Here is a 15,857-nt window from a genome sequence, read left to right as displayed (position 1 = left end):
ACATTAAACCCATTTAAATTTGATAAAATTTTAAAATGTGTCACTAAACACATATTTATAAACACAATATATATATATATATATATATATATATATATATATATATATTAAATACAATTTTTTTTTCGTTGGATGCTTTAATTTTAAATTTATATTTTTAGACTACTTAATGCATTTAAATATTCGACATTTTAAAATATTTTTAAATATCACATCTATCTTCTTTTTTTTTTTCTTTTTTTTTTCACTTTATTCTTTTTTTTTTTTTAATAAAAAAAACCAAATAATATGGTTGGGAAAAGTTAAATTTTAATTAAAAATAGGACATTTCAAATTAAAGGCAAAATGGGCCTCCTTTGACAAAATTAAGATTATTACATATATATCCACATCCTTTCCACATTATAACAAACAAACATCCAAATAATTAATGGATTAAATCTATTGGAAGTTAAAAAGAAACAACTTTATTATTATTATTATTATTATTATTATTAATTTGTAATTTTCTTTTTGCAATATATTAATGGAAGTTTTATCTTGCCAAATCCAACTATGGATCACTATTTTAGCCCTAATATAAAATTTTGTATTGGGCCTTATGATATAAAATGGTCAAAATGAGGTCAAATGGGCCAATTGAACCAAAACTGATCTAATTCGATTAGATTGGACAGGTCCAACCAAACCGGCCATCTTCTAACTCCAACCGACCGCATGCATGGTCCAACCAAACCGATAATCTTCTACCTTCAAGGCTCCTACCAACCGCGTGCATAAAGACCTAAAGTAATGAAACACGTGTAAAATTAGTAGAATTAACATAAAATCAAAAGCTTATAAACTTAGAAATTCATAAATAAATATATTTAAAAAACCGAGCATAGTCTTTCTCGTAGGAACATCTACAATTAATCAAGTACACCGTCTACTGTAAAACATGTGTCGGACAACGTTGAAAACTTTTTCACTATCACAATCTATTACAACGAGAAAGTCACAAAGTTTCGCCGGCTAATGTCTTCCAAAGAGTATTAGAGGGTGGAATAAGATTATATTCTACGTGAGTATGTAATTAATATATGTTTTCGAGTAAAATGTTCGATTTTTGAATCTTGTATAACAATTATATCAATATTGGAAGTAAAACCCTAAAGAAGACCTTCTAACATTGATATAGAAACTAAAAAGAGTTGATTCTTTGTTTCCCTCTCTTTGAAGGGAAGAAATTCTCACTTTTACTAAGAGTTCTGAAGATGCTCTGAACCACCTCTCTTCGCCTTCCCTCTTCTTTATCCAAATAACTCTCCATTTTTAAGCTTCGAAAAAGGTAAGTTGTGTTCTTCCTCTCTTTCTACGTTTCAACTTTGGGTTTGTAATTTCATTATAATAAGCAAACACGCACAAATTTTACTGCTCCTTACGCCATCCACAGTTTTCTACTTGCAGCAGATACCATTGGACTAACCCACTGGATTGTGAAAACTATCGATTCAGCTATTGGGTTTTCCCCATTGACCACTGAACCGCTCCAGAATACGATTTTCTCTATTTTAGTACTCTATCTTTTGTACTTCACGCCTTTTCCGTTTGGGTTGTCCCTTGAAAAGCTTTCTTCGGGGTCGTTTTCTTATTGGTATGTCGCCTTCTCTGAAGGGTCATTGAAATTTTCAATGAAATAGGGATATGAAAGATTGCCCATGATTCTTAGCTTTGGTTTGAATTCCATCGCCTAAATTTCTTGATTTATCTCTGCGGTTTTCAGGGTCAATTTTGAAAGAAGAAAGTTGTAGTGAGTTATGTCTTGCACCACTTTTAACCTTGGAGGAGGATCTTTTAAGTTGTGTAGCATTGACAGGGGCAGCCAGATTAAGAATCGTGTCCGATTCTTTAATGGGTTTGTGCCCAATGGCCGATGCAATTTAGTCTCTAACTCTGCAAGTTCTTTCTCTGTTGGATCCCTCAGCTTTAATTCTCTTCCACCTAAGGATTCTCGCTTCCACAATCGCTCACGTTTCTCATATCATGTCATCAATTGCTCTATTGTAAGCTCAGAGGCGTCAACCTCTTCTAATAAAGTCGATGGTAATTTGGGGTTTTTTAAAATATTGGTATTGTTTGGATGATTTAGATGGTTGAAACTTTTTTTTTTTTTTTTTTGTTAACTAATACTTGCAGATGAACGAGTTGTTGTATTGGTGATTGGTGGAGGAGGGAGAGAACATGCGCTTTGCTATGCATTGCAGCGATCTCCTTCCTGTGATGCTGTGTTTTGTGCGCCAGGCAATGCTGGGATATCGAGCTCGGGCTATGCCACTTGTATTCCTGAGCTCGACGTCTCCGATAGCGATGCTGTCATTTTGTTCTGTCGGAAATGGAATGTAGGATTGGTTGTTGTAGGTCCTGAGGCCCCTCTTGTTGCAGGGCTTGCAAATGATTTAGTGAAGGCTGGGATTGCTACTTTTGGCCCTTCAGCTGAGGCTGCTGCTTTGGAAGGCTCCAAAAATTTCATGAAGGATTTGTGTAATAAATATGGAATCCCCACTGCAAAGGTTTGGTTTTATTGATCTTGGCTCTATACCTTGTACTTGTTTGCCTAGTTCTTAGCCAAGTTCATGCTGCATATTTGTCACTATATCTGCTAGTGGTGGGCTTGGGCTGAGATATTAAATAACTTTCCTTTATTGACCTATCGCTTAATGTCTTTGTTTATATCTGACTATCGTCTGTCTCGTGGATTACTTGGTACCAGTATCAATCATTTACCGACGCTTCTGCAGCAAAGCAATATATTCAAGAACAAGGCGCTCCAATAGTCATCAAAGCCGATGGATTGGCTGCTGGAAAAGGAGTTATTGTTGCTATGACATTGGAGGAGGCCTATGAAGCTGTTGATGCAATGCTTGTGGAGGGTGCTTTTGGTTCTGCTGGTGGTCGTATTGTTGTTGAAGAATACCTGGAAGGAGAAGAGGCATCTTTTTTTGCTCTTGTAGATGGAGAGAATGCCATACCCCTAGAATCTGCTCAGGATCATAAAAGAGTTGGGGACGGTGACACCGGACCCAACACCGGTGGCATGGGTGCTTACTCTCCAGCTCCTATCGTGACGAGGGAACTTCAAAGTATAGTTATGGATTCTATAATTCTGCCTACCGTAAAAGGAATGGCAAAAGAGGGTTGCAAATTTGTTGGGGTTTTGTTTGCTGGTCTGATGATTGAGAAGAAGTCTGGCTTGCCGAAGTTGATCGAATACAACGTACGCTTTGGAGATCCCGAGTGTCAGGTTAGTTGACGCTCCCTAAAACTAATGTTTTGTGTTTAATTTAGCCATATGCACCTTGCACATACATTACTATATACTTCTAAGGAAACTCGAACAAAGGGATGGTAAATTCACGATGAAAAAGGCATTCCCAAATTGTTAATGGGGATGCGTAACTACATGAAGCGAAAATGACTGATAATATACACCAAGAGAACCTGTCAAGGGTGTGCTTTTTGTCCATGAACATCCTTTGTTTATGTGAGATCCCACGTTGATTGGAGAGGGGAACGAAACACTCTTTAAAAGGGTGGGGAAACCTCTCCCTAACAGACGTGTTTTAAAACTGTGAGGTTGACGACGATACGTAATCGACCAAAGCAGACAATATCTACTAGTGATGGGTTTGGGCTGTTATAGTTTCTTTCCTTCCATAATACCCAAAAGAAAGCTCGAGTGATATTCGTTCCTAACAAAGCTTTTGCATCCTTAAAGGGGTGCCCGGTTGGAATAATAGTGAGAAGGATCATCACACATCACTAGGGATTGCATCCTTAAATCCCTTAATTTCTAGCTCCCGTAGTTCGAATTCAGGAACGAAGAAGTGCTTCCTTATGAACGGAGCGTCGGGGGGCATTGTGACATTGTGTTGCTTTGAGATAGTTGTATTTCATTCATCCTCAAGTAAAATGCTAACTTTCACTGGTGAGGCATATATATTATTTGGTTGTAAGCTTTCCATTGTATTACACTGGAAAACCAAAGCATGTTAGCATCATAGCTTCTCCTTTTCATTAATTTATATGTTCTTGACATGCTTCTGATTGTTGACCTCTGGCCATGATGAGAAACAGGTGCTGATGGTCAGGTTCCAATCAGACCTTGCAAAAGTTCTTCTTGCTGCTTGTAGAGGAGAGCTAAGTGGGGTTTCACTGGATTGGTCCCCGGGGTCTGCGATGGTGGTGGTAATGGCGAGCAAGGGCTATCCCGGGGCATACGAGAAGGGAACTGTGATTCGAAACCTCGAAGAAGCAGAGCTTGTTGCTCCATCTGTTAAGGTATTTCATGCTGGCACTTCTTTGGACCCTGAAAACAACTTCATTGCTGTTGGTGGGCGTGTTCTTGGGATTACTGCAAAGGGCAAAGACATCGAAGAGGCACAGGACAGAGCATACCGAGCAGTCGAGGAAATCCGTTGGTCGGGCGGGTTCTACAGGCGGGATATAGGGTGGAGAGCTCTAGAAAAACAAGTTTCTTTGAAGGAATAGTGCAGAGATTTGAAATTTTTGGCATTTGGTTAAGAGTATAGGATCATATATTAGTTCTCACATCCTCATGAATAAATTCACAGGCCCTATACTATCTATTTGTCTCTGATATCTCCTGTTCTTGAGGGAAAATTTGGGTTTTATGTAAGTGGTGGATGTTTTTCTAGCTTGGATCATTGTCTTTTCCCTAATTGTCACTAAGCTATCCTTATAACGATAATGTAACTAAAACGCGGAGAAGACTGTCTAGGACTTTACTCCGTGGCTTTCCTAACAAACGTTGCTATGTTACATGAAACTCTCGCCTTTTTAAAAATACCGAATAAGTGACTTCATTGTTGGGGTAAGAAAATGTAAACCCATACAACTAAGGTTTTATGTTTTGTGGAACCTAAAATCATGTCTGGTAGGTTTGAATGCATAGTACTTCTCTACACATGACCTACGTACATGCATGTGAATTCACTAGGCAAATACCTTGTCCTCGGGCCTGTATATATGATATGCACTCTTACGCAACTAAACTACGAGAAGATAGGTACATGTTTGTACAACATACATACGCATAAAAATCATGGTTATAAATTAGGTTGCAAGACAATAACGATGGAATTTCGGCCTAAAATTGGAATAACTTTACATATGCTTCATTTTTTTTCGAACCAATTACATTATTTTTTTTCATAAAAAACGTGGATCGTTCGAAATTTAATTAAAAAAAAAAAAAAAAAAAAAAAAAAAAAAACTCACGTGGGTGGTGCACTTTTGTAAATAAAGAGTTGTAAAAAACCAATGGAACTTCTTCACATGACTTATATTCCTTACCCTCATAATGGACAATGATTTCACTTAGAAAACAGACTCTTATAATTATTTCATGTTTTTTTATGGAAATTAAAAACTTAATTTAAATAAATAAATAAATAATATTTAATCCACCATTATATTTGCACAATAAACACTGCAATTAATAACTGGTGTCAAAGCAATCATGAACTAAGTATTATTATTAACAAATAATTTCAATATTATCATTCCCCAATATCTATAATAAAGTGTATATATATATATATACAATTTAATAAATTATAAATTATATTTATTGTTTTAATTCCCTTTTTAAAAAAATATAAATAAAGTCTAAGAAAAGCTTGCCCTTGAAGCTTAAGGATTAAGGATTAAGTGCTTTTTTATTTTAAAAAGGATAATATTTCAGGTTTGTCCTTGATGTTTCAAAATATTAATTTTAGTCCCTAAAATTTTAAAATATTTATTTTTGTTTTCAACCATTCAAAAAATAATTATTTTTTTTGTAGTCACCTTTATTTTTAATATACATTTTTAACTGAAATAGCAAAGTTCGAAAAGGTGAGGGACTAAAATGCAATTTAAAGGAAATGATAAAATTTTGGTTTGGAAAATTGATGCGTTATTTCCTTTTCTTTCACCGCAAGTACAGAAGAAAAAACTAACACATTCCTTTCTTCCCTGAATTATTTTCTCTTTATTTGAGCCTACGCGTAGCTCAAGGAAGAAACAATAATCAAAAAGTGAAAACCCCACAATCATTTTCACTCAGAATTCCTTGGTGACCTTCCTGTTCTTCAGCCATAGCTATCATTTAGCTGAGAGAGAGAAGCACGTGCCATTGAAGTGGAGGGTCCGCAGCTAAAGGATGGGGGAAAAGGAAATTGAAGCCAAGAATGTGATGAAGAGGTCGAAGAAATCACAACTTTAGTAATGTAACTTTCAACCTTTTGCCGCCCAGTAGCTGTTTTTTTCTGTTGATTTTTTTATTACAATTGTATTTATGTTTTTGGTTTGGTTTCGAACATCGAGGAATTCTTTTGCTTGATTGTTGGGAAAGTAAAAGGATGCTTGAGAGTGGGGACTTGGATTGGAAAGAAAAGAGAAAAGGGTAGATAGATATATGCTTCAATCTATTTTTCAACCTCTTTTTTAGTGTGCTTTCTTTTCATGGGGCCATTTGCTTTTAAAAAATGTCTTACATGGAAATGGGAACTTGGGTTTTCTTTTCTGATGCGCCCTTTTACATGAAATGAAATGGATTGTCTGTTTAGTGAGAGGGATTAATGAACCCATGATCTTAAACTTCATCAAATCTTCTTGCTATGAACCATTGTTTTGATTTGGTTTAGCTTTTGAAGAGTGGGAGATGAGATAGCTATAAAATATTTCAGAATTTGGGCATTTTTTGTTCTATTTGTGTGACTTTTGTAGCATCTTTAGACACTTTATGTGTTTGAATCTCGATGAACTAATAGACGGAGGCTTCTCTAACAATGGGGGGTCATTTGCTGAAACTGATGGTGGTGATCCTAAACTTATATGCTTTTCATTGTTATTATCAAACATGGTGATTGTTCTGTTGACAAAAATGTCTTCAATCGATGTATTTTAGGCAGAAGAGCAGCAAATGTGTTGTAATGATTGAAGCTTTCTTTTTCAACAACACTTTGATTCCTATGGTAAGGAGAGAAGCCTTTGCTTCATAATTCTGGTTCCTTCTATATCAGGTGGGTTCTAATGGATTAATATCATAAATTTTGTATTAGAGAAATGAATATAAAACTGCTTGTAACATCAATGGTGCAAGGTAAAGAGTTGTGATGTTTGGACAAGGGAAGAATGAAGAAGGAAGGGGGGGGGGGGGGGGGGGGGGGGGGATTGAGTTCATCTTAGGTTAAGAGAGTTATATAGAAACAATTCTCTAATATTCTAGCTGCAAGCCCCAACTAAATACTTAATGACTTAGAAGTAATGTGAGATCCCACATCCGTTGGGATGGAGAACGAAACATTCTTTATAAGGGTGTGGAAATCTCTACCTAGCAAACATGTTTTAAAAACTTTGAGGGGAAGCTCGAAAGGGAAAGCCCAAAGAGAACAATATCTGTTAGCGGTGGGTTTGGGTTGTTATAAATGGTATAGAGTTAGACATCGGTCGATGTGCCAGCGAGGAGGCTAAACCCCGAAGGGGGTGGACACGAGGCGGTGTGCCAACAAGGACGTTGGGACTCAAAGGGGGGGATGATTGGTGGGTCCCACATCGATTGGAGAAGGGAACAGAGTGCCAGCGAGGATGCTAGGCCTCGAAGGGGGGTGGATTGTGAGATCCCACATCCGTCGGGGAGGAGAACAAAATATTCTTTATAAGGGTGTAGAAATCTCTCCCTAGCAGACACGTTTTAAAAACCTTGAGGGGAAGCCCGAAAGGAAAAAACCCAAAAAATGACAATATTTGTTAACGGTGGGCTTAAGTAATGAATCTAAAGGTAAAACTATTGAAAGTAACCTTAAAGCACGCCTTGGATGAGACGTTTGGAGATACCCTCCAACATCTTTAAGGACTCGAAAAACTCGATAACTTAAAACTCTTACCTTACGGCCCTTGTTGTCTTCTAAAGCTAGCTTTGGTAGGCAAAACCTCTCTAAAGATTAGTGGGAAGTGGGCATATGCATAGTAGGAGTGGAACCCAAAACACACGATTGTTAAAAGTAAAGTAAAAAAATAAAATAATAACAATAAAAAGAAGAAATTCATGGTGGTACAGCAAATGGCTTTAGTGTTTCTGATAAAAGTTATGGGTTCCTCTCAACAGGTTATTTGAAGAGGAGAGATGTATGAGGAATAATTGTGGTATATATCACATTCTTTCCTTCCTTTGCTCTCTTTTGCCACCAACCACTTTTCTTTCTTCCCTTGAATCATATGGATGTGCTTGGTTCAGCATAGCTGTAAGGTGAGCAAAACATTATTCTCTTCTGCTTCTCTTTATCATGTCGTTTTTATCTTTAGATCCTTTCTCCAGAGGAATAATTTGTTCTTCTTCTTGATAGAAGATAGCTACACAAATAAGACATGCCTTCACTTTGAGCTACCTTTTGTTTTGCTTAAATTAATATCAATATCATGACTGCTTTTTGTATTCCTTTTCCTTTCATCTGCTTTCATGGTGTTTTTATATGAGATTTTGTGAGATATCCCTACCCTCCCAATGATGACATCTAGAGGAACATATTGAATATCAACTGGGTTACTGTTTTGATGATTTGAAAATGCACGTTTGAGCTAAAAAAGTCCGTAAAAAACTTGAGAAGCTATTTAAAACACCCACCGCTAGTAGATATTGTCCTCTTTGGCCTTTTCCTTTTGGACTTCCCCTCAAGGTTTTAAAACGCGTCTACTAGGGAGAGGTTTCCACACCCTTATAAAGAACGTTTTGTTCTCCTCCCCAACCGATGTGGAATCTCACATATTTTATGATCGTTAGATAATATCTCCCTTCAGATTATTTACTGTATAACTCTCATTTCCATTACAAGCACCTTTAATTACCTCATTCATTGTGACTGGTATAGATTTAATTCTTCATCTAAATGAAATTTGGTTCCTTTAAAAAGTGGAAACTTTTTTTAAATTACCAATAAGCCATTCTTGTTTTAGCTCCCCAGACAAGGAGGGCCAACCTTTTGCTTTCTTTAAGTTCGTTGCTTCAGACAAAGTATAGTATTCACTAAGCTAGGCATCCTCATTTATATGGAAAAGGTGTAGCAATCAAATTATCATGAACCCTTTTGCCATTTATTTTATTTTTCTAAAGTGGAAAGTGTGAGCTGGGTTGGCTACTTTATTAAATATTGCTTTGAGAAAAATAGATGTCTTGTTTTTTGATGACAGGTTAACCATGGAATTGGAAGTTTTGGATGCAAACTATCCTTCATAGCCTAAACCAATACTTTAGAAGCTCTTAAGAAACTGATTAGTTTATAGCCAGATGGTTCGCTTCATTTTCGATATCGCGACATCAGAATAATCAACCGCTATCACAGAGGAGGATCTTGGACATCCTCTTCATTTTCTCTTGGCTTCTGTAAGTGCTAGAATTTTGTTTATTATTCTCTTCTTGTGCCTCTGCCTTGGAAATGGGATTCTAATAAGAATGCTGAGAAACTCAGTTTCTTTTCAGGGATATGGATCATTAGCTATACATTCTTATGTAGAAGCCATTTTTATCAGCATCATTTTTGCTCCAAGCTTTTAGTTGAGGAAGAGATAAGCCACCATCTCAAAGTTAAAGGTATGAGTGAGATTGGTTCTGAAAGATCAAAGTCATGGAACATATACACAACTCCAGACCAGAGCCCATCATCTCAAAGAGGCATTGGTCAAGAAGCTCCTTGGAAGAACTTTGGATCCTCCATGAATGCCATTTCCTTTGGCTTTGTTGCTACTGCAATCTTGATATCCATGTTCCTTATCATGGCCATCTTTGAGCATCTGTTTAGACCAACTTCTTCTTTCTCCTCCTCTGGTGAAGTGACCAACAACTTTGCACAATCGGGTCCGGTCGAGAAATTCTCTAGTCCAAATACGGTACGTTTCGACTCGGGTTGTTTACCTTTACAGTTTGTGTTTCTTGGCTTGTGGGGCTTAGATTACCAACCTTTGATATTATTTAACTCGTTACTGCTTTCCCTTTCCCATAAACAAGTGTTTCAGTGGCTTAGGCTTTGAACTACATCATATCCTATATCAAGTCCCCTTCCCCTTGAACAGATTTGTTTAGAGACCTGTAGGTGAAAACAACTTAAAGCATACCACTTTTTAGAATATGAGATATCTGTTCCCAGTCCTCGACTCGTAGTAGATAAAGTCACCTTGAGACGTTTCTCTAATGAAAATGGGCATTTCGATTGGTTTAGAGAAAAACAACCATAATTAACTCTTCTAAAATTTCATTAACTCTTCATAGAACTCTTCGTACATGCGTCGAAAAACACTCATAATATCCTAACTAGTTTTTTTCTGCTATTTTTTCTTGTCATCTTCAAGAACATTATCTTTTATCAGAACAGTGACAAGACACAGAACATCAACACAAACCAGTACCAATCATAACACAATACATGCTTTTCTTTCAAGGACAAGACATTGCATTGGACATAGGAGATGATATGTTTTTGTTCTGTGGCAGGTGCCAACATCATATGCAGCTGATTTCTCAGTGTTGATGCCAGGTCAGCACATCCCCACCTTCATTGCCCAGCCAGCCCCTCTGCCATGCCAAAGAGAGGGGACTTATTGGCCATCTCACGACCATAATTTTTCAGGCCCTTGAAACAAAGATGATATTTCTTGCCTCCATTGGAAGCAGCTGCTGCATTTAGGAAAACTGTCAGCTTTGCTTCTTCTCAGAATAATAATTCTTGTGCTCCTTCTTCACCCACTGGGAGATTTGCTCAAATGCTCATGTTCTTTTTCAGTTTCTGATGTGTAAATTGATTATAAAAGAATGGCACAAGTTCTTACACGATTTCAAGGTGTAAGTAGATTTCACTTCACTTCCTCACTACAGTGAGAAGGTGCTTTAAAATTCAACATTTTGAAAGGAAAGTGTTTCTGTATAAGCTCTCATATATGGCTACAAACACAAGGAACATTTAAAATCTCTACTTATCCACAGAAGACCTGAAAATGTTATGTACAAATCTTCATTGCTTCAATATCGTATTACGTACACGAAAAGTAAATTACATTGCCAACATAGATGACTCCCTTTTTGAATTGAAATTGAATACACAGCAGAATCATCCAACATTATCTTCCCACATTGCTTCACCCCTTGTAGAGTTATGGATTCATGGATTGTTCTGTCTAGTAATGCTTCGTTTCAAAATGTGCTGATTCTCGATGATCTTGGTAGTCTTCAAACAAACGAACAAAACGAGCTAATTGTCGTTGATTTCTTCTTCATCGGATAATATGACAGTTAGTAAAGAAAACTTAACCCGAAGGGAGATCCTCCCCTTCTCCACCATGAGTCTTGCCCCAGAGACAACCCAATACCCAGGAGTTTCTTGGGGCCCTCTCTTCATTTCAGTGGTATCGACGAATTTCAGAAGCTTAGGGGCTTGTACAGGCACTGGTGGACCCCCAGGATATACAGCAGAGTTTATATTCACATCAGCTGGTTTTGGAGGCGGTTTCTGAACTGCTGAGAAATGATGACTGATAAGTGTTGATATAAGTCCAGACTTGGCGGCCAGTCCAGGTGAACCTTCCCACTCTGCCTGCTTTACAACTGTAGCTCCTAAAACTGAACAGAAGAAGAGTCGCAAAAACAAAACATTTCTCATCCCATGATTCACAACCTGTAACTGTGCCCCAGTAACTATTGAGAGATCCTCGTCCGCTTCGACAGGAGCAGTGCAAACGTGAGAAAAGTACTTGGACTGAACTTTTTCAAGATATCTGCGATCGTAAGACTCCTGACCGGAGTTGCTATTTGGATCCTCCGTAAGTTGAAAACTTTTGGGTAAAGAGGAGAGGTGCTGCAAGTGGATGGACAAACAGTTGCTTCTTTTACCTTCCAAATAAAGCCGGAGACCTGTAACTGGCCTCCTACCCACATCAACCTGTGAAAGAAGACACAAGTGAATCATAGGCCTTTCAATTTTCTGTTTCCTATAACTATAAAGACACTTGGTCAACAACATTGGTTCTTTATGTTAATATTAGATTCTCAAAAAAATTTGCAATTCCACTACGAGAATTCAATCTATTTGTTCTATTTTTCTGAAGTCTTCCCCAGACAGAGAAGAATTCTGAAATCAAGACAATATTACAAAGTCCAATGAACAAGCACTATAAAAGTAGGAGTCTTCTACCACATTGTAGTCGGAATTTCCCACTAATTCCCATGATCCACAAACATTCTTACACCAGAAAACACTAAGTTTGTTCCAAAATTTTTAAAGCTTTCAAACAAAATGGTGATAGATTTAGCTTATCTTAGTGCCACGAAGTTTGATAGAAGACAGTAGAATGAATGGAACATTATCCCAACTTTGATCATTCCTAATTTTGGATGATAACTAGAGCAGAAGTTTTTCTGGAAGCATTCACATAAAAGACTATCTAGAAAACAAATTGGCTGGTTTAGAGATGCCATAATATCATGTCCAACCCTTGGGTTAACTATGTGAATATTTCAAGGTCAAACTTCTCTAAGTTATGAATTATAAAAGATATAAGCCTACAGATTATTCATAGTTTAATGCAGTAGGCATAAAACAAAAAGTTCGAGAAAAGAAACCATACTGGAGTAGTATTCACATAAAGCTTTGATCCCATAAGGCTAAACTGGAGAGATGCCAAGTTGCGTTGTTTCCGCTGAGGACCAAGTGGAAGCTCACTGAATATCGGCGCCCACTGCCTCGGGAGCTGAAACTCCAAAAATTGATGAAGCTCTTCAATTGGTGGTTTGTCTGCAGTAATGAAAAGGATGTAAGAAAAATGCAAGAGAACGTGAACATCTTGAGATCCGCAGCTCTTCATTTGGAGTTTGCTAGCAGGATGTAGATTACTCACATCGCAAATAAAGATTTATTGCATGGCTTAAGAATCCACTCCCTGGGACTCCATTCAATAAAGAAGTAATTGGGATAAAGGACACTGAGATCACGTCCGGCTCCAACTGAACTGTCTGCAACCACTCATGATGTGGGAGGTTAATCCTGTCACTTCCACCTCTTCTCTTGTAAATGGTTACAATGTCCTGGCAAGCAAATTGATGAAATAGAAAATATGTCAAAATAATCCAAAGTTTCTCATCATTTGCAACAATATAATGATTAATATAAGAGTAGGCATGGTAGAGATATTCAACAACTCTCTCAACAAAATAACTCAATAAATCTTACCTCCTTCAGTGCAGAAATTGCAGAGCTAGCATCGGAAAACTGCAAATGCTGCTCCCTACTTTCAAACTGAAACAAAATATGATTAGATTTAGGTGAAACCTTTCTATATGAATGATAAAAATATTATGCTTCAAATATCAGAAACCTTGTCATTGTTGTAAATCCATTCTGAACCCATTCCGTATTGTCCCATGGTCTCCGTAAACCTTTTATCTGCCATGTCCTTCAGTCTCTTCTGCACTTCAGAAGGTTCAAGAGTAGATGAATGCTGCTGCTTCATATATATTACATCCTTTCCTCCCATCTTAAGGCCAACAATAATGTGGGTGCCAAAGGTTTCAATAAACCTAAATTAAGTAGGTAATGTGATTAATTCTCTTGAAAAGGGTGAAGAACACAATTCAACCTTTTTAACATCAATGTTCATAGCCAAAGTTGCTATTGAAATTTACTGTGGCTAAAATATAAGCAAATAACTAGGCATTCATTTTCTTTTTTCTCTTCTGTTTCTTTTATAACACATCCAAAGAGAGACATTAAAGCAACTTAAGTCTCTTTCATTTTTACACAATTAACAACTCTCTTGTTCCTCTCAAATCAAGTGGTCAAATTAATTATTATATTGAACACTCAACTTAAGGGCATCACCATTGTTCTCTGCTAATCTTGTAGAACTAAAACAAAGTATAGGAGTGTGAACTAGAAGGAATATGACACGAAATTTCACACAAGAAAAATATGGTTCCATATCTTGTAAAAAAGAACACACCTCGCAAGTGCAGCAGGGTCCCAAGATGATGGCACAGCTTTTCTTACGTGATCGCGGAGTACCATCTGTGATTTTTCCAAAGCAACTGTATACAGGGTAATGAAGACCCCATCAAAAGCTAGATTCTTCGTATTGGCTGCATCTTTCTGCCAACATCCTGAAAACTCAAACATGGTGTTGAAGTGACCTGAAGGAATTTTACCAGTCAGAGTCATCTCCTGATTGAACTGCTCTGACATCTGCATTTTAAATTTTGAATGCTAGATGGTTAGTACACATTGAGAGTGCACAAAACCGTAGAACAGTATGGTTTCGCACCATTGCATTGAGACTACATGAAAAATTGGTATTTTCTTTTTCATAATTTTTTTTTCCTCTCAACAAATAGATAAGGGAGGCGGTTCTCACAGCCCCTAAAGCAGAAATAAAATAGCTGGGAGCCTTTAGTCCTTGCAAGAGAATTCTAGTTCTCGTGATCAGATCGGAGCATGCACTTTCTAACATAAAGAAAACCTTCAAGTTAAATCCAGTTAACGACACTGGTTTCTCAGTGGACGCAATTTTGAGCGTATGAAGAGTCTTACAAAATTCATCCGCTCTCACCCAAAAATTTATCTCCATTTCAACAGAGATGAAGGCCAAACTGATTTTACCAAAAATAGGTCAAGATGCATAGTCATGCACTACTCTACAGCATAATAATACTAAATCTTTTCAGAAGAAAATTATAGTACCAGATCCATAGCTATCCAAGCATTAAATTTAAGAGCAATACCTGTTGGAAAGAGAGAACATCAGACCTGAACCTGGTTCGCTCCCCTTTGTCACACTTAATCGACTTGGGCACATTTGAGATCGAAATCCCACCAGGAAGAACAATCCCATGACCTACACCTTCATCAATTTCTATCAACCGAGAATCATTAAAATTCCCTTTACAGTACTTCAGCCTTAGATCTGTCGTTATGTCGTATCCACGACCAATAGACCCAATGGCTACCTCAGCTGCCTTGGAAGGATGAACTTTAAGCGCCATAACTCAAACACACATCACTCTTGACCTCGACCAGATGAACACTACACAGTAGCAGCAAATACAAACTATATAAACAGTATACTAAGCGGAAACAAGAAGAAAAGTTAAAATTAAATTAAGACCCAACATACGAGGCGAACATAATACAAATCCAGCTCAGACAACTAAGCTAAATCCAATCTCCACAAACACTTCAGCCAATCAAATCCCAAGTTATATTAGCACAAAAAACTGACCCAAGCACAATCTATACAGTTCAGGCAATCATCACCGAACCCAAAATCCAGTGGGGTAGCAGCAATCATACTCTTAATTGACGCAGTCGATAAACAAAGCTAAATGAGGATCCCAAAAAGGCTAATAAGAGCTGAAATCCAGAAGTATATAATAACAAAATACAATGGAAATGTCGAAGAAACCAAATGGGTCAAACAGAAAACAACAAAAACAACGGACAGAGTCCCAATGCTTACATTGAAAAAGCCGGAATTGAAGATTGAAGTTGCAGAGCAGGTTTAGAGAGACGAAAGAAAACCCTAAGGGCAAGATGGAAATTGAGAGGGAGAAGTAAAGTGCAAGCCCTAGAAGCAGCCAAAGAAATATGAAGCAAACATGGCGTTCTTTTCTTTCTTTTTTCAGAAGGAAAAAAAACAAAAATGGAAAAAATAAAACTAAATTCTTCTTTAGGAGGGTTTGACCAAAGTGGACACGTGAGAGAAGCTTGTACACAGTCAAACTTTCCGGTTCTTTTTTTTTCCAAATTGGGTATTGCTAACTTAACTGCCTGTCACGCCTT

At 37.3% G+C, this 15,857-nt stretch overlaps 3 protein-coding genes and 1 long non-coding RNA gene across 5 annotated transcripts; 3 read left to right on the top strand and 1 right to left on the bottom strand.

Annotated features, from left to right (window-relative positions):
• The first annotated feature begins 1,180 nt into the window (after positions 1 to 1,180).
• LOC111807770 (phosphoribosylamine--glycine ligase) lies at positions 1,181 to 4,696 on the top strand. Its single transcript, XM_023693641.2, has 6 exons — positions 1,181 to 1,330; positions 1,436 to 1,636; positions 1,766 to 2,085; positions 2,179 to 2,552; positions 2,753 to 3,283; positions 4,117 to 4,696. Exons 3-6 carry the CDS (start codon positions 1,800 to 1,802, stop codon positions 4,528 to 4,530), a joined length of 1,605 nt encoding a protein of 534 aa, XP_023549409.2. The 5' UTR covers positions 1,181 to 1,330; positions 1,436 to 1,636; positions 1,766 to 1,799; the 3' UTR covers positions 4,531 to 4,696.
• Positions 4,697 to 5,980: 1,284 nt separating this feature from the next.
• On the top strand, positions 5,981 to 8,290 carry LOC147793789 (uncharacterized). Its single transcript, XR_015422443.1, has 3 exons — positions 5,981 to 6,272; positions 6,953 to 7,067; positions 8,153 to 8,290. It is a non-coding gene; the product is annotated as an uncharacterized LOC147793789 (long non-coding RNA).
• Positions 8,291 to 8,354: 64 nt separating this feature from the next.
• On the top strand, positions 8,355 to 10,867 carry LOC111801082 (uncharacterized). Of its 2 annotated transcripts, none has more exons than XM_087126895.1 (4): positions 8,355 to 9,099; positions 9,232 to 9,424; positions 9,510 to 9,927; positions 10,529 to 10,867. In XM_087126895.1, exons 3-4 carry the CDS (start codon positions 9,634 to 9,636, stop codon positions 10,670 to 10,672), a joined length of 438 nt encoding a protein of 145 aa, XP_086983021.1. In that variant the 5' UTR covers positions 8,355 to 9,099; positions 9,232 to 9,424; positions 9,510 to 9,633; the 3' UTR covers positions 10,673 to 10,867. The 2 variants fall into 2 exon arrangements, with proteins under 2 accessions (XP_086983021.1, XP_023540834.1); XM_023685066.2 differs by having other exon boundaries at positions 8,356 to 9,099; positions 9,521 to 9,927.
• A 105-nt stretch (positions 10,868 to 10,972) lies between these two features.
• Positions 10,973 to 15,706, bottom strand: LOC111801072 (MAC/Perforin domain-containing protein). The gene is made up of 8 exons (XM_023685044.2): positions 15,535 to 15,706; positions 14,801 to 15,102; positions 14,026 to 14,264; positions 13,402 to 13,603; positions 13,257 to 13,322; positions 12,925 to 13,111; positions 12,655 to 12,821; positions 10,973 to 11,969 (listed from the first exon to the last, which is right to left on the bottom strand). Exons 2-8 carry the CDS (start codon positions 15,059 to 15,061, stop codon positions 11,283 to 11,285), a joined length of 1,809 nt encoding a protein of 602 aa, XP_023540812.2. The 5' UTR covers positions 15,062 to 15,102; positions 15,535 to 15,706; the 3' UTR covers positions 10,973 to 11,282.
• Between the last annotated feature and the right edge of the window lie 151 nt (positions 15,707 to 15,857).

The sequence above is a fragment of the Cucurbita pepo genome, chromosome 1 (assembly GCF_057944985.1).
Source record: "Cucurbita pepo subsp. pepo isolate OVF chromosome 1, ASM5794498v1, whole genome shotgun sequence".
In the NCBI taxonomy this organism is placed as follows: domain Eukaryota; kingdom Viridiplantae; phylum Streptophyta; class Magnoliopsida; order Cucurbitales; family Cucurbitaceae; genus Cucurbita; species Cucurbita pepo.
This window is presented reverse-complemented; position numbering and strand designations above follow the sequence as displayed.